The sequence below is a fragment of the Diadema antillarum genome, unplaced genomic scaffold, assembly GCF_040938485.1.
Source record: "Diadema antillarum isolate AM-2024a unplaced genomic scaffold, OU_Dant_1.0 seq00000028_RagTag, whole genome shotgun sequence".
Taxonomy (NCBI): domain Eukaryota; kingdom Metazoa; phylum Echinodermata; class Echinoidea; order Diadematoida; family Diadematidae; genus Diadema; species Diadema antillarum.
The window spans coordinates 709,254-728,451 of NW_027271144.1; the positions used below are offsets into that span (position 1 = coordinate 709,254).

Below are 19,198 nucleotides of genomic sequence, written 5' to 3' on the forward strand. Positions count from 1 at the left end.
GCCATTTTTTTTTTTTTTTTTTTTTTGGGGGGGGGGGGGGGTCCCTGGGGGACGACCCCGCCCTCAGGTATCAGGCTGACGCCCAGTTTTGAAATGAGGGGGGTGGCCCCAGTAACTTTGAGGGGTCAAACCTTTTGGGCTTGATGGGGTAAATTGACCAGCAGCCAGCTCCTGGTCTATACATAAAGTTTACAGTAGTTCCTCGATAGGGGCAACAGCATCCTCGATATCCCCGAAAAGCACAAGTTTAGCACAAGTCCACATTTTTGTGGTCATTTTTTGTCATTTTTTTTCCATTCTTTAACGGTGTCTCTCGTGACGTGCTTTGCTCACGGAACCGTCATTTCAAGAGTATACTAGATTAAAGTGGAGTATGACGAGACCGCTATACACACCTGTGGTTATTGTCTAGTCACTTGTTTACATTGGTAGCGAAAGGAATGTGGTCCTCGCTCTGATCTCACTTAGCTGACATTAGTCACGACACTGGAAAAAGACTGAGATCTCAAAGATCGCGATCTTAAACTTCTCAATCTTTTGCCAGAGTGACGGCGGCTATTAAAAAAGTACAATGTAATTAATTCATGAACATAAGAAAAACACGCTTCCTATTCCTGGAAATAATATCGACCGGTTGCGGCGATTCACGCGCAATCACAAATCGAATTATCATATCCGTATTTGAACTTTGCAACAATAAATCTGGGCAGCTAAGAACAAGAATCGGGCACTGTACATATCTAGACCAACGTCACTCCAACGCTTCGAACAACGAACAACGGCTAATGAAAGTAATTAATTCATGAACATATACGAAAACTACGCTTCCAATTCCCAGGGGCCCGTTTCATAAAACTTGTCATCAGTGACAACTGCCACATTTCTATGACAAATTTACTCTCAGCCAATCAGATGCAAGGATTTAAGTAGCTTGTCACATCTATGACAATTTGTCACTGATGAAAAGTTTTATGAAACGGGCCCCAGAAATAATATCGACCGGTTGCGGCAATTCAAGCGCTATCACAAAATCGAAAGATTAATTTGGGCAGCTAAAACAAATGGAGGTCACAGCGCTCTTTCGTCATGGAAGAAAAATGAAAATGAGTTATACATACTGATTTCTTTTTCCTTTTGATATTATTCTTTATATATGCCATATAAGGAAAATTATGTTACTGTTAATGGAAATTGTATATCATTAAGACGAATTATTGTAGTCTAACTACTATTGAACGGTTTGCCCGAATTTCTTCAAATTTCAGTAATGCTCTTAATCGACTCCTATTAGAATGTTTCTGCATTCACACAGTGCACATGTACTTGGGTGTATTGTTAAGCAATGGCAGGAAAAAACAAACAAACACGACACGCATGAGCAATCCGGGTCAAACCTCCACCAGTGTGAATTTACGCCTTCCTGACCCGACCATGGAGTGATACGGGTAGTGAATACAGTGGTATATCAACCAGCAAACACGCATTCACTTTATAATCGAAATGTAATTTGTATAGTTCCCACGAGTTCCGGTGATCGGCTCCGTTTGTGACTGTGGCCCTGCCTACTACCAGGGAGGTGGCCCTGCTACTACTAGTACTGTATCCGAAGCGTACCAACTGCAACACTCTGTCATTACGAGTTCATACATGTACCTCTCTGTTCATTCTTTGGGCGGAAAGGTACTTAGAGGACCACCGTACACCTTCAGATTGTTTAACGTTGGTTCCCTATGCAGATCCTCGAGCAAAGGTTTTTACGAAAGATTCGTTTCACGTTAGTTTTGAAATACTGTGAGGACAGAAAGTTTGGATCACCATCATCATGGAGGTGAAACCTCTATCGATATGTGATGTGTGGTGTCGGCTTCTCAAAGCGGTGGTGGTGCTCTGGATCACGGCGGCTCCCTTGTCTGTAGTATGTCAGTTGACAACCATACAGACTCCCCAACTTATCACAGATTTGGTGGACGCAGACAACATCACTACATCTCCACCGATAAGTAAGTGGATGAATAATTTACCTTTTTTTCTCTGATCATCTTGACACATTGTCGCTTCTCAGGAGAGAGCTTTTAAAACAGCTCTACAAAAGCATTTGCATCTGGACTGAGCGCACTACATTCACAGTCACGTTATGAGTGATGCTCAACCTGAGCTTTCAGAGTAGCAGATCCAGATCCAGATCAAGAGCACTCCTGCACACCGTAAATTTATATCTAACATTTTTAATTATATTTTGAACTGGCCAATAATCGTTCTATTATAGCTAGAGCATCACTGTGCAATGAAACGTCTCTATTACCATGGACCATTGCATCCTAATGTACACACCTTTGCCATTGACTGTCATTAAACTTTAATAGAATCTCACAAATAACAATAACACATAATTATATCTCCTCAAATAGGGTCTGTAACAATTGAGTAAGCTCTACCTTCTAGCTGATATGACTTGGAACGGCTGTGATATTAATCGACGTATTATATTCAGTATTGATGTATGTATGCTTGAACGTTAGAAATCAGTCGGGCACAGCGAACAGTCCCACACCAGACCCGTTTTTTTTTCCCCAACACTATCACAATTTCTTTGATTAAAATCCGGTTACAAAGTATAGACGAATAACACAAATCCTTTGGAAGAACCATTAATGAATTTGTGAAAGGCGGTCGTTCAATGTAAACAAAAATTGTCCTTCGGAACTTTTTTTTTTTTGTTCTCGCCGAGTGAACTGCTATCTCGCATTGTCAAAATGTTTGAGGTCTAGTGGAAGAATAATGCAAATAAGTTTTTTTTTTTTAGATGTTTCATATGTTGTGTGTTATGTATCGAGGTAAAACGATCACAGATACAAATTACTAATGACATGAATGAGCTAGATGTGATTTGTTTTGAACTATTTTTGCATAAATGTCAGTGGAAGCAAAATTTCTTTTTCTTATGATAAACCACTAAAGACGAATCTTAATCTGAATCTGATCTCAGCAAAATGAAAGAAATTAAATAACACTTTTGGCTCCCTGACCCCTCCCCCTTCCCATTACTCTTTCCCTCCATTTCATTGTGCAAACTTGGCCTTCTTTTGAAAGATTTAGAAAGATTGATTGATTGAGGTTGTTGTTCCATTTTCTGTGAACAAAGAGCCGAGCGGACTGTGTCTGAGACTGAAATAATTCTAGACGTCCATAACTGGATTATAATAATAATAATAATAATAATAATAATAATAATAATAATAATAATAATAGCCTGTTCTTAGAAACGCATAATACCATAAGATAGTCTCTATGCGTGTACAAAATTGATAAAAGCAAATCTATCACATATTTCTCTATTCAAATATGTAATTAACAATTGTCAAAAAAGTGAGTTTTTAACACAGATTTGAATTTATCAAAATCTGTAATGCATCTATAATGCATGCTCGTTATCTATTCAACATTTCAAAGAAACACAGCCAGTTTATATATACATATATTACTTATAATAAAACTTGTGCTGCAACAGCATGCGATCTACACACCCTTTACGCCTTTATTATCATTTAGTGGTTCTCGTTAAACGTTGCGGTGTACAGTTAATGATCTTCCAGAGCGTCGAAGAGGCAATGCATTTGTTTTTGCTGGTTCTTTTAATGTGCCGGTCTTCGGGATTAAAAGTACAACCAGGAAGGGTCTGCAACGACGCTGCCTCCACCATGGGCGTAAATCCGGGGGGGGGGGGGGAATGGGGGATATCCCCCCTCCGGAATGGAGGAGGGGGGATGGCCTATACAATCACCCCCCCCCCCGAAATTTGAGAAAAAAAATGGAGGAAAAAGAAATGTGATTGTATCGATTTGGAATTTTGGCATATTGCATGACGTTCGTACGCCCGCCTTCAGACAGTACCAGAGCTTAACAGTATTCTATATCTTGTAGGATAATGTATACATAATTTTCTCAAGCGCTCACTCACGAGAAAGTAATATCCACATAAGGTATGGTCCAGACATTGGCAACGTCAAATAGCATAGGCTTACGTGTAAACATGCTATGACGCGAAACAATAACAAAACTTTACCGCCATAATTGAACCCTCCCCCTCCATTTCCTGAATCATTCCTGAAATGATGATGACTCTGATACACCTATGGGCATACTCAGGGATGATCAGGGGCGCCGAATCTATCTGGGGGAGGGGGGGGGGGCAAAGGGACATCAGAGTGCCCTGCGCCTACGGAAATGTTGGTGGCAGACAAATCATTTGTCCCCCAAGCAATTCCCGAGATGAGGACAAATCTCGGACTTTCTTCATGGAAAATTGTCCAACTACAACCAGACCTATGCACTGGATCGTTGAATCGCAATCATAAATTTGCAAAAGCTCCGCTTCTGGGTTCCTTTCGATAGACTTTGTACACTTTTTAGATTGACGTATTTCCTCAAATTTTATCAAAGAGTGTGCAGCAGATCTTTCACTTAAAGCTCCCTCATATGCAGACGCGTCGATGGAGGGGGAGGGGGATGGTTCCCCCATAAAAGTATTGGGGACAAACATATCATTTTGCTCCTCCTCGTAACTCCCGAGATGTGGAAATGTTTTTACTTTTTTGATAGAAAACTGTTTGAATATTTCATCCAAGGATGGCTGAATTTCAATTCTGAAAATACAAAATCTCTCTCGCGTAAGAGGGGGATAGGGCTAACCCCTTCAATACCCTCCCCGCCAGTCCTTTCTACTTAATACACATTAGATTGACAGATTTTAAAATGTTTCTTTTAAAGTGTGCACCAGGTCTGTTACTTCAGTTCAAAAATATGCAAATGTTCCGTGGGTGGGAGGAGATATCTAGATACTTTCAAATATAGGAGGGTCCTCCCCCCCCCCCCCAAAAAAAAAGAGAAAAAAATAGTATACACTTCTGGGATTGAAATTTGATATGAATTATGCATAAAATTGCACCATTTACAATATCAAAATGCAAAAAGTTCTCGCCGTGGGAGGGGGGACACCCCCTCCCACACCCTCCCCCACCCCCCCCCCCCCCCCGCAGCTCGCTCCGCTCGCTCGGGCTCGGTCGCGTTCATGACATTCAGTGAAAGAAATAATACAAGAATCTTATTTAAATAATACCATGTAAGGCATCAAAACATCAAAATATTCTGCTACCACAAGCAAGTGGGACTGTTTCAAGTCGATAAAATACGTAAAAACGTGCATCAAATTGCACCATTTACAACATCATAATGCAAAAAGTTCTCACATGGAAGGGGGAACACCCCCTCCCACACCATCCCCCTCCCTCGCCCCCTCCTCTCGCTCGGGTTCGGTCGCTTTCATGATATTCAGAGTAAGAATTAACACAAGCAGTTTATATAGATAATACCATTTTATAGCCAAATTGTATTGCTACCTTAAACAAGTGGGACTGTTTCAAGTCGACAAAACGATCAAAATCATACATCAAATCGCACCATTTACAACATCAAACTGGAAAAAAATCTCACCGTGGGAGGGGGAACACCCCCTCCCACCCCTCCCCTCGCTCGCTCCGTTTGCTCGGGCTCGGTCGCGTTCATGATATTCAGTGTTAGAATTGATGCAAGAAGTTTATTATACCGAAATTGTATGATAATCATCGACATAAAAATATATTGCTACCTTAAACAAGTGAAACTGTTTCAAGTCGACAAAACGCGCAAAAAACATGCATCAAATTGCACCATGTACAACATCAAAATGCAAAAAGTTCTCACCGTGGGAGGGGGAGGGAGACACCCTCGTCCCACCCCCTCGCTCGCTCCACCCCCCCCCCCCCCACCCCCGGTCGCGTTCATGATCTTCAGTGTAAGAATTAAATACAAAAAGTTTATTTAAATGATACCATCTTATAGGCAAAATTGTTCAATAGTAATCCACATAAAATGTACTGCTACCTTAAACAGGTGGGACTGTTTTCAAGTCGATAAAACACGCAAAAAATGCATCAAATTGCACCATTTACAACATCAATATGCAAAAAGTTCTCACTGTAGGAGGGGGAAACCCCCCTCCCACCCCCCCCTCGCTCACTTCGCTCCCTCGCATCTAACCGCTCCCCCTAAGATCAAATCCTAGCTACGCCAGTGATAGGCCCCACTATTTAGTAGGCCTTCACAGTGATGCCGCACAGGCGGAGCAAGAGCTGAAATACCCTGATGTTGTCATTCAATTGTCTATGAATATTTCTTTTTTCTTACTTGTTTTTTTGATAAGTAAAAAAATCCTAAATTTCACCCAAAGTGTGCACCAGATCGCTGAATTTCAGGTCTGAAAATGCAAAAGTCGGCTGACAAGCAAGCAAGCAAACAAAAAAACAAAACAAAACAAAAACAAGAACAAAAAAGTCTTCATATTTTTGCTGCCACTTCCCTCCCACTTTGCATGCAAAAGAGTGGGACATTCGATCCGTGGGAGGGGGGGGGGGGGGGGGGGGGGAGGACCAAGCTTCTCTCTCCCCCCCTCCCCTTCCCCCCCCCCCCCAAGGGCTGCGCTGGTCCGGTTATGGGCTTGTAATGGTGGTGATGGTGACTAGCATCCCCCCACCCCGCTCCTCAGTACGGATTTACGCCGTTGGCCTCCACGGAAGGTCGATGAGGTCGATGAGTGGCTGGCCACAAACTTGAACACACACGGATGTTTGGTCAAGTGAATGGTTTAGCGAAGGTCATCGTTTCCTGTGGGTTTGAGTGTGGATAAGTGCTTCCATATAAACAGGAGAGAATGGAAAAATGAATGTCCTCCGTGATTTGCCGTGTGAAACTGATAAAGCCTCCATGATGATGATAATTGCTTACGATATTTCATAGAAATGAGCAATGACAATACTCTATTGTACAATAGAAATACTACAAGAACACAAGGGATCATCGTGTTTGTACAAGTGAGTGTAGGCGGGGTTACAGACAGAAAGCAATCTGTCTCCGTAGTGGGTATAGAAGCGTGTAATTGGTATTTAACAAATTAGCATAGTATGAATACTACAATGTACAATTTCGTAAATAAATTTGTACCTTATTGTGTTCTACATTGACCAAAATCAATGACAAGATATTCATAACGGCCTATATAGGACGGGCAAGGCTGCAACCCAGCATGATACTTTCATTAAATGTTGCGAGAAACGCATACATTAATATCAACAGTCCAGATGAAACAGAGATGCACTATTTTGAACATTTTCATTTAAGACACAAACGTTCTTGAATAGGGATGAACTATATCATTCAAGATTCAAGATTCAAATTTATTTTCATGATATCATGATATCTAGTTCTCTCGCTCTCATTCTCTTTCTTAACACGCACACACCAATACATGTATATATACAGTATATATATATATATATATGGGTGAAAACGTTGAACGATGTACAATTGGCCATTTTCGGGCTTTGCGATATTCAAACCCTTGTAAAATTGTCACCTGTGGGTGTTTTTCATAGTTTTATGTATCATCTGGTAGGGGAGGGTTGTGCCTTTCAGAAAATATACACTTTGTATTGTTGTTACCGCATTTCCTTAAAAAATAATGCCTTAAAGCTGAAAAAATTGACAAAAATACATATTTTATGAAAAAAAACCAGAATCAGACGTCGCAATTTTTGTTCTTATCCAATTCTACAGCTTTGTTTTTCCTTGTGAGTAAGCCCACATACTCCAACTATTTAATCAAGTACTTCTGCCATGAACGTGTTTATTATTTATCTTATCAGGAACTTTTGGATTCACTCATGTCTGAAAAAGAACGTCTCTGAATGAATTATCTTTTCCTTGACGCAAAAACTCCAGGATGAATATGAAAACATGTAAGGCCATATTTATTTAGCGTCTTATCCATACTACCATTCCATCAAAATTTGTGAGTCAGCTGTATAAAATAATCGCGTGGTGGCTCATTAAAGAAAATTATACTGAATAACCATCAGAGATGTTCGATTGGTTAATGGTGTCATTAATGAAAGTTGATTATGCTTGAGATAAAAACTGGTGATCAGTACGTCAGTGTGAGCCAGGCGATTATGATGATTGGCAACAAAAGCAACATACTGTCCATAAAAATGAGTTCTGGTTGAAAATCCAAATTGGCAAACGCCTCTGATCAAAGCGAATGTCTCTGATTGAAAACCTCTAAAGGGATATTCCCTCATCTGACACTTACATACTGCATGATACTTTATTTGCGCGCTTATATTACGCACTGACGCGCCATCCTGGAATCGAGTCGGCATAATTCAACAACGGAAATGCCCACAAATCCTGAAAATGTGAGTAATAACAAAAACTTTCCTGGTGTTTGTGCCGATTTATAACAGTTATCATTCCGTAGATTTGCCAATTAGTATCATCTGTGAAATTATGTATTTTAACCTTTGGATTAGAAATAAATTAAAGAAGGATAGACAGTAAATATGTAAGATTCTACATGAAGATCAAAGACCGCACGTCTCTGAGCAAAATGAAAAACGTCTCTGATAATTACTGTTTCATGAAATAAAGACATCCATTCTACAAATTATGAGAACATTAAAATAAAATTAGGTCTGGATGGGTGCGGTTAGTATTATAGGAACAAGAAGAACAAAGTTTACACGGGCGTGTTATAATATTAAGAAAAATGAAGCTTCCTGAAAGATGTTGAAAATATGTAGAAGAGTTTCAAATTTAAGGTTTTCTGTTGATTGAGCAAGTGTAAACACATTGCCTGGACAGAAACTGTGTTTTATGACTAGTAATAGGTCAGTAGTCTATAATTATAATGTAGTAGTCACTTTGAATTACGTATTTTTTCGTGAGAGAAGCAGAAATGTAAGAAAAACAGGTTTAGGTCAGGGACGTTCTCTGAACAAATAAGATCTGTTCTCAAACCAATATTAATGACCCATCATGGCGAATTGCTGCCTACGTTTGAAGCACATAGGTTCCTCAATCCAAATATAATGCTAATATCTTGTAAAAATCAAACCCATTAAGTGCTGATAAGCAAAGATGTTTACGTCAGAGACGTTATACGGGACGTTTTACATATTTTCAACTACTACAATTGGGAGTAGATCTTTCATTATTCCACAGATGCCCTCGTATACATACATTGTTCTAGGTAATTTGCGCAATCTAAAAACAATGTTGATTTTATAATTTTGATCAGAGACGTTCATTTTGTGCGTACATTGCTCCAGTGCATGTCAAGTTAACTTTAATATAATTTTTATTCTATTTTTTTTTTCTTACAGCAGGATGGGAAGACCGGATGGATTGCAAACACTCCGAATATCCTGTTTAGGATCTTTGGTCTCAGTCATGTTCATGGAGCCTACAAGTTCCAGACCACGGCCGTAATACTGGCAAGACCGGACGGATATCTTGGAGGTGCCATCTGTTTACACAATAATGACTTTCCCAACCCCGGTTTCAGGTGTCGCAAGCGACACAGTCGATACTATGCACTGATTGAGGACATTGAATACCAAATGAAGGAGAAATTCAGTTCAATGTTATAATGCCGACTCCGTTTTTAATGCACGTCACTACGTTTGCTTTTGAGCCTGTGAAATTTGAGGCTTATACGCTAAGAAGTAAAGGTTCAAATAATTTGCACCCAATTTGAAACAATGGCAGGACACACTTGAACCCTTAATTATGTTTAATTGCACCCTTACTTAACTGCCTTTTTGAATTTTTGCCACTTTCTGCAAATAAGGTTTTTGTACAGTGGATAAGAATATGCAAATGAGTGAGCTAACCATGTCATAACCTCTCCATTTTCCATTGATCGTGTACAAAAAATAACGAAAATTTAATGTTTCCGGCATTGAAATCTGAAACATAATGCTACTTGTATTCCTGGTTGATTACCTTCGGAAAAGTGATCAGTTACATAATATACCCGGATTTAAGCCTGGGGCATAATTATGTTTGAATGAAAAACTGGAAATTTCTGGAAGAACTAGCGAAACTTCAAAATGTCACAACCTTCTCATTTTTGTGGAGCCCGTATGATATTCTTTCTTATCAGCGAATAACTTTATTGGGCTGAATTTCCCCTTTAATAAAGCTTTTTCCTTTGGAAGTAAGGTGAAATATTCTAGTGATATTTTTGAGGTTTGTAAGCCAAATACATGAGAAAAGGAAAAATACTAACGTCTGTGATGAAACAAGAAAACGTCTATTAAGAATGTCCCTTACCTAGTTTCCACTATGAACACTATAATGCATCGCCTTGGAGTTGAAGGAAGGATTAATAATCCCCTAACGATGTGACAGATAAAATGTGATATTGTTATGTTATCATTGTCAACCTCTTGAAAGAGGTTTTGAGTTCACTTTTGGTCAACAAACAGTTGCTATACCATACTGTCGATATTCTTTTGAGTTTGGTGTTGTGGCAAGTGCATTACATTGTTTACAATTTATATCTGCCATAGTATGAAAAAAAATGCGCAGCGAAATTTGATGCTTCTTGGATAAGCAAAGGTTAATTACAGCTTTCTGAGACGACATCATAACAATGGCCCAGGTACGGTCCCTAATGAAAATCCAAACTGGCTTATACTCATACAATCATATTCTAGACTATGGGGTCATATTAAAATAGTATCAATAAATTTGTGTTTACCTTTGTTATAGACTTGGACTACAATTGAAAGCAAACATATACAAAATTGATAGCGTGTGGGCACACCTGCATTTACACCTGAAGGTAAAATGCAAAGTAGTGGTCATCATAAACAAAAACAATTCTCGACATTTAGGCGTAGGTAAATGATTTCTCAATGAATGTGGAATATCCAGTTGCGAGCATCTTTTAAAATAGGGAGTTTGATGTTTAATTTTAGTGATAACTTACAGCCGAAACGTCCCTGATGGAAAAGCAAATGTCTCTGATATAAATGAGTAATTAGGTAAAGTAGTTGAAATTGCAAATTTTTCATGTAATTTTGTTGTCTGTCATTAAAAGGTGTAAGATCTGAATGATATATCAAGAACAGGCTTGTTGTTGATTTTTGGTGCAGAAATCGAAATTCCTCTTACAATTTGGAGATTCGTAGTTACAATCAGTTAGTATGAAAAATAATTCAAGTTGAAATTACCATTCTGAATTGTTGACAAAAGATTAACATGTGTTTAATAAAGGAAATGTTGTTTGCTCACAAGACTCTTAAGTATGGATAAAAGGACATCATTTGTATTGCCTATGCCTGAGGAACGTCTATGAGTGATACCAGAACGTCTCTGATCAAAACATGGCTTACTTCCAGCGTCTGTATAGGGCTTTTATGGTGATTTGATCAAACGAAATGCACTAAATTCATTAATAGTATCTACTGAACATTAACATTTAAACAAATGAGACCCCTGCTACATATTTTGTTCAAATGAGATGAAAGTGATGATAAGAATATGAAAATCTCTGCTTAAATGACAAAAACTCCACTTTTTCTTTAACTTCCATGTGTATTAGCTTTTGTAAACTTCACAGGAGGTAAACAATATTTTAGGAACAAATTAACACAGTCTTCGAAAGTATGAACAAGATTAAACTAACTTCATTTGAATGTTTTTTTACCCTTCATTTGAATTTTCACTAAAACGATGTTTATTTTAGTCAGAGACGTTCGCCATTATGTCACAGTTCTATTTAACCTTGAATAAAAACAACACCCTTGGAGCAATCCCAGTATAATTGGGTTTGCAAGAAAGCTGACAATAATGACATTTCACTGAGATGTATCTATATCAATGAGTCATATGTTTTAATTTTGACCCCTGATTTGCCCAATCGTACATCGTTCAACGTTTTCACCCATATATATATATATATATGATATGCAAATATTTGCAATACGTTGCAGTGATCAGTTCCTTGATGAGAATAGATACATACTACGTGTGTGTGTGTGTGTGTGTGTGTGTGTGTGTGTGTATTAAGATAATTCGCCTTCTAATCATACTCATGAATCATGTACATAGGAACGTTTCTTTAAGACAAAATAATTTCTTTCATTTTTTCCACTCCCCCTAAAAAACAAAAAATATGGCAAAAGCAGCATTTTACGATACAATTTAAGTTTTTTGGCAGTTTAAAAATTTTTGTATTTATTCAAAGATTTTACATTGTGATGCGATAATATAGTTTTTAACAAGTTCCAGCAAGTGAATAGGAGGTTAGATAATCGGTATACATTTCTCATTCTTCTTTATGACGCAGGGGAATCTCTTGGACATTAACGTTAAAAATGCAAACTTGCCCAATAATTCCGAAAAACTTAGTTTATCAGTCGATAAACTAAGTTTTTCGAGAGAAACTCTGTTTATCGACTGATAAACTAAGCGAAAAACTAAGTTTATCGTGATAAACTTAGTTTTTCACTCGATAAACATAGTTTCTCTCGAAAAACTTTGTTTATCGACTGATAAACTAAGTTTTTCGGCGATAAACTCAGTTTATCGCGATAAACTACGTTTTTCAGTCGACAAACTTAGTTTATCGACCGATAAACATAGTTTTTCGGCGATAAACTCAGTTTATCGCCGAAAAACTTAGTTTATCGATAATCAGAGTCATTCAAGATTTGTCAGTAGTGGGCGCTTTGAGCTTTGAATAGTGTTGCCAGAGTAGAGCCGTACGACTCTGAGCGTTGCCACTGCTCGTGGTCGTGTATAGGACCAGTTCATTGAGGATTTACCGCATCCCATTGAGGCTTGACAGACAAAGTGCACTTTGTTTTGGTTTGCGTTAACGTTTCACGTGGGATGCCGTCGTGACTACTGGGTACTGTAGTCGCAAGTCTGCGGCTAGTGCGTGGCACTGCGTGCCAAACTCCACGTCATAATCCTGCAGCTAATTTCGACCGTACTAGCGCCCCCTTTCGCCAAAGTTGAAATAACAATGATTATCGATAAACAGAGTTCATCGTTAAACTTAGTTTTTCGATAAACTTAGTTTATCGAAAAACTCTGTTTATCAAGTGAAAAACTTAGTTTATCAAGCGATAAACTAGGTTTATCGAGAAACTCTGTTTATCGAGCGAAAAACTCAGTTTATCGATAAACTCTGTTTATCGAGTGAAAAACTAGGTTTATCGCGATAAACTTAGTTTCTCAGTCGATAAGCGGAGTTTCTCTCGAAAAACTGAGTTTATCGACTGATAAACAAAGTTTTTCGGCGATAAACTAAGTTTATCGGTCGAAAAACTAAGTTTATCGGCGATAAACTGAGTTTATGGGAATTATTGGGCAAATGGCGCGCCATAAACATCAGTTAGAGTTTAAAGATAAGTTTCTGCAAGCAAAGAAAGAATAGACGACACCCAATGAGAGTGTCAATGTTGGCAGAATGTTGTACCTCCATGAACTACTACAAAATATGAGGAATAGAATTTTATCAAGATCCTTCACAAACACCAAAACAAAACAAAAACAGTTAAATGGCACAAAGTTTAAACATATAATTTTGCTTCATACCAGATCCTCAATCCTTCTCAAATCGAGTCATATGTTTTCATGTCACGATATACAGATAGACATACCCCGGTATGTAATCCAGATTTGACATTAGGGGATGGTTATCAGAAAGAGATATCGGGCCCGCCATCTTTTTTCTTTTTTTTTAAGGAAAAGATGTTTCGGTGGCCCTTTCTTCATTTTTAGGATCACCAAATTTCATTGTTGGGCTACCAACAATAAATGTTAGTGTCGATCCTTGTATCCTATAACAGTATGATTGTGAACATGTGTTCGTGCGCATGCATTTGTATTTGGTTGAACGAGTGCGAGGAATGCTTGAAAAGAGATGTGTATTTTGTCGGAAGAGCGCGCTGGAGCAATCTAGGAAAGTTAATGCACGTTAGAAATCTCCGGAAGTCTGAGCCATTATATCCTGAGCTGAGGTAATTATATTCACCGTGAAAGCAATTCACACAATGATTAAAATGTTCTGTGCTTTTTGTTTGACTTATCGAAGAACCATACGGGAGGATCCTAGAGTCATACAGATTATTGATTAGCATCGCTGTCGATATTAACCATTCATGTGGTCTGAGTGCCGACTGATGGTACAGAAATCCCCATAGCGTAGTGCACACTGTCCGTGGCATAGACAGGATTAGACCAGTTTGAGGACACACATAGAGTTCTCTGCCGATGTATGCAGGCCAAGCTATTTATGAGTACACGGTTAAAAACCTTGCTGGTGTTATATTTCAGTCTGTTGATTCACGTAGCAAGGACGCTGTGAATTGATTCCCTACCCTTTCAATGAATAGAGGCTAGAAGTGTCTTACAATGATTTTTACCATTGAGGATACTGAGCTTCCGTGTGTTGACACAGTCAACACAGCCATTGCCGCTGAAAAAAATAAATACAATTTTGTTATAATATTACCTTGTTCTGACTCTATTCACACCACGTCGACTATAACAATTCACTCTTTTTTCATATCACTGTCTTAAAACGAAAAAAAAAGAATAAAGATTACAAATGTATAATGATAAACAATTGTGCGCATGCAAATGGGAATCATTGAGGCAATGAAATCACCATTTCATCTGATTCGCACATGGAACTGAGACATATCATATGCTCGTCCAACTGAAAAAAAAAAATAGCTCCACCATTCTGGGCGTCTGATTTTACTCCACTTGCGAAAGTCGACTATAATAATTTATGAACACCACGTCTCTGCTTTGAAACTGATCATGGCGTTCCACTTTAAGTGCATTCATTATTCACTGTTTCTCTTGGCTGGGTTGATTTGCATCTTCAGTCCATAAACTCTCTGTTTCAAGAGAATGGTGATGACCTCACCAATGAACAGCTTTTATGTGGCGCAATTTAACGTAACATCAATATAAATTATGTCACGTAGACCCTATATATTACTAACAAAGTTGCTGGAAAAGAGGTCTTTATAGTTGAGATCTGAAGTTATCAAGGTCGTTTCAATTCTGGAGTTGAATTGGTAGGGAGTACCATGCACAGACATGACAGACGTGGAGCAAACGATTCTTTTGAGCAGGCCATTGAAGAGACAGTCCCGCACAACATGCCTCAAATAGTTGGGATGGTATAATTTTGGTTAAAATGGGTAATTTGGATTTTGACATTTTGCGAGATAATAAGAAACACGCAGAGAAAATATTAAAGAGCATACACTTAGTATAAGAGAAATGAAATATTTATTTTATGAAAATCGGTTCAGAAAGGCCTGCGATATCCAAAAGCAAGGCAATACAATGTGGTCCTAATAAAAAAAAATGTTGGTCCCACCTTTTATCAGGGCTGCTTAACTATTAACTATGTTTAGATATTTCAGCCATTTCAAAACCTACTTTCATTAAATAATCTTTGAAATCCTTTTGAAATGTATGTTTTTATTTACCTCCAAAAATGTTAAAAGCTGAATCACAACCTCATAACCAAAACTATGCCAACCTTTTAATGAACCCAGTTCAGATTGTATTTTGTAATGATTTCTCAGAAGAGCGAGCGGGTAAGAGTATATACGGGCATCACAAGTGCCGTGCTGTTTAATTACCTTACAGTTTCCTGCATATATATATTCTTTTCTCTCTCTTTACCTTCGTCATTCTCATTCACGTCATTCGTCACTTTTACGGGGCACGTTATTCCTCGTTCAGACAGGACGTAAAAGTTGATACCACAGCTGTACTGAAAGGATAGTTAGGTAATATAAGAATTAGAAGAAATTGAGATCAAACAAAAATGACACAGCATAAGTGGACAGAGAAACTGAAAAAAGTTTAAACCCTTTATAGTCCAAGTACTAGCCTAATTTTGTTGAACCCCACCTCCCCCCCCCCCGATAATTGTTACCGAGCTGCATTTCTTCTTCTTCTTCTTCTTCTTCTTATCATTATTATTATTATCATTATTGTCATTATTATTATTATTATTATTATTATTGTCATTATTATTATTATTATTATCATTATTATTATCATTATCATTATTATTATTACTATCATCATTTCTTTAAAGACTGTTACCATATGAATATGTTTCAAAATGGATTCTCATTAACGTTTCATCTTGCTTTATTTTGTTTTCTTTCTCTCTTTGGTCTAGGTCCGCCGATAATAGTCGACATATCCGACGATCAGTTGGGTGAAGTGGGCGAGCATGTCACTGTTGTGTGCACTGGATGGGGTGTTCCTATTCCTCGTGTGTCATGGCTCTCTCCCGTTGGAGAATCTCTGAATGGAGAACCAATGGGCTTCAATGCATTAACCATCGAGATCGCAGCAGATACAAATATCACGTGAGCTACAAATACTTCTCTTTTCCTGTAACAAGAAATGAGCTGTGGGACAGTGATGATGATAAGCTATCACGCAAACTGCATATAATTGGCCATGCAAGTGCACCGAGGACACAGATGACACGTATAGATTAATGCCATTAGTTTATACATTGTTATCCTCTCTGTACATCTACCACAGTGTGTTCGCATAATTATAGTGACACCATTTCACGGTGCACCCATAGTTGTATATTGTAGTTGCTTTTGATATCAATACAGCGGGATTCAAGCATACAGGCTCATAATCAGTTCATGACACATATCCATGACATACATGGTAAAAAAATCTGATACTGATCAGACGGAGCAAACAAAGAGACGGAACGCATCAGTTAAGCTCTGTACCATGTAGTGACACAGTTCGTCTCCCTGCAATTATTCCATTGTCAGCATTTGCTTCTATCTCTCGTAAGCCGCCCCCTGCCAGTAACCCTTGGTTCATGCTCGATTTTGGCAATTTTTTGTTTAAAATTCAAGTTCCATATTCCACATTTCATATTCAGGTTTCATATTACATTTGATCTCGGAGTAAAATATGTATAACACAACATTCAATTTTAGACATGATTTAACAAATACATGTATATAAGGACATGTAATACGATGATATGTTAATATGAGGAACCTACTAGACAGCAATGCTTGTAGGATGTAGGTTCCAAAGAAATAATATAAGCATTTAGTACAACATGCTAATTACGAAAGATGACGAAACACAAGCGAAAATCGGTATGTCGAGATTATAATATAATCTACGGAATGTACAATAGATAGTTTATGATGTTCAAGGTAAAACTCAGGGATTCAATGCTCCATAAAATTGCAATATTGGTCAAAGAAATGTGGTCAAATGAAGTCACCCGAGCGAGGCATCATTGCGAATAAGAACAGAATCAAATGGTCACGGCAAGTAACTAAACATAGGATTTTAAAAAAATTGGCTTTTAGATTTTGCTTAAAGGAACTTAGAGAATTTTATTGCAGCCGAACAGAATCTAACTCATTCCAGAAATTTGTGGGGTGCTCGCTCGCCAAAGCAAACCGTTCTAAAAGGGTTAAAGTGTAAATCTTGGTGCTGTTCGTTAATCCGAAAGTTCGTTAATCCGAAGGTTCATTAATCCGAAACACACAAATTCCCTATACCTAGAGGTTCGTTAATCCGAAAATGAAAAAGGGTTCGTTAATCAGCTTAATCCGAACATTTGTGGCGTTATTCCAAAGGTTCGTTAGTCCGAAAATGAAAAAAAGGTTCGTTATTCCGAAGGTTCGTTAATCCGAAAATGAAATAGGGTTCGTTATTCCGAAGGTTCATTACTCTGAAAATGAAATAAGGTTCGTTGATTCGAAAATGAAACAAAGCTCGTTGCTCCGAAGGTTTGTTACGGACCCTATTTCATTTTCGGATTAACGAACCTTCGGAATAATGAATCTTCGGAATAACGAATCTTCGGAATAACGAACCTTTGGACCAAAGAACCGTCGGAATAACGAACCTTCGGAATAACGAGCTGTAACCTAAATCTTCACCATTTCAAACCTGGCTCTCATAGATAGAGTAAAATCAGACCAACAAAACAGCAGATGTCCCCCCCCCCCCTCAAAGTTGGACGTTGTATAGTAAGAAAGTTATAAGACATTTTTTTTTTCACCGAGTATTTACTATCTAATCTTTTAAAATCCACACACATACCTGATTAATATGCCACACAGAGAGATATCATGTCTCAGCAGTTACTGTCCTAATGGTTTGTATGTAAAACAGACGGGAAAATCAAACTTTTAATGGCCCTAATATGCTTCTACTAGAAAACTACAATAATTGATAAAGGACACATGGTAGTCATGTATTGACTTCAATCGAAAGAGAAGTTTAGTGAAGATTAACGTACACATCGTGGTGATGACATCATCAGCTCTGTCATTTAAAAAATGTGCACGGTTGCAACGATATACTGTATCTGATTCGTGAAAGCACGAGAATATGTATATAGACGTGCATAAGCAGCGATACATTTCTCACTTTTGTTCCTATTTTGATAAAAATGATAATATGTACTTTTTTCATATGATTGTACTCTACTTATTGAAGCCAACTATAACATGATGTAGAGTTGCAATCAACGCTGCAGGTACCATTGATAGTTGGTTTGTCCAAATATGAAACTTTGCAATATTGGAAAATGAGGACAAGCAATAAATGCGACATAATTATGCATAATCATCTGTTTCAGTTTCACATTAGATGTACTCGATATTTCCATTTTCCGCGATGTACCGCGATGTATGAACTCATTCGGGGTTTGAGGATAGCAATTATGCCGGTGTCCTGATATTTCCTGGTAGCCCTTGGCTTGTACAACTTCTAGGAAAATGTGAGCACACTGTGTGAGGTGATTTCCATCAATTCATATTTCTGTGTTTTCTTGCAGTCTTACATGTTCCGTGGAAAACGATGCGGGCAACGCAAGCGGAAGAGTTCGCGTGTCAGCAGTTGGTATGAAATAATCAGAATAACATGGAAGTTTATTCTGTATTGTGAAGACTCTAATATCGTTTTGACAAATATTCAAGATTACGTCAGATTTTATTGAAAGTTGAGATTTCATTGAAATTTGTTTCTGCATTTTTCCAGGCACAGATTGACAAAGAAACCGAATAGGCTAACATAATTCGAGATGCATGTGTAAATAGTAAGTCCATTTCATAACAGAGCGTTTATTTTCACACATCATCATACAACAAAGGAAAATAAATACGCGATAAATCACGTGTAAGTAGAAGTAAATAGACTAGTATAATAAAACAATTTTGCTTGGATGTGACCCTCAAGATTTAGAAAAAAGAAAGAAATAGTT

General features: G+C 38.0%; 1 protein-coding gene across 1 annotated transcript in view; it reads left to right on the forward strand.

Moving 5' to 3' along the window:
* The first annotated feature begins 1,822 nt into the window (after nucleotides 1-1,822).
* Nucleotides 1,823-19,198, forward strand: part of LOC139725229 (uncharacterized) — a 50,728-nt gene continuing 33,352 nt past the window's right edge. Inside the window, exons 1-3 of the mRNA XM_071636318.1 lie at nucleotides 1,823-2,000; nucleotides 16,109-16,301; nucleotides 18,773-18,837. Coding sequence (XP_071492419.1) covers nucleotides 1,823-2,000; nucleotides 16,109-16,301; nucleotides 18,773-18,837 — 436 coding nt within the window. The remainder of the gene's footprint in view (nucleotides 2,001-16,108; nucleotides 16,302-18,772; nucleotides 18,838-19,198) is intronic.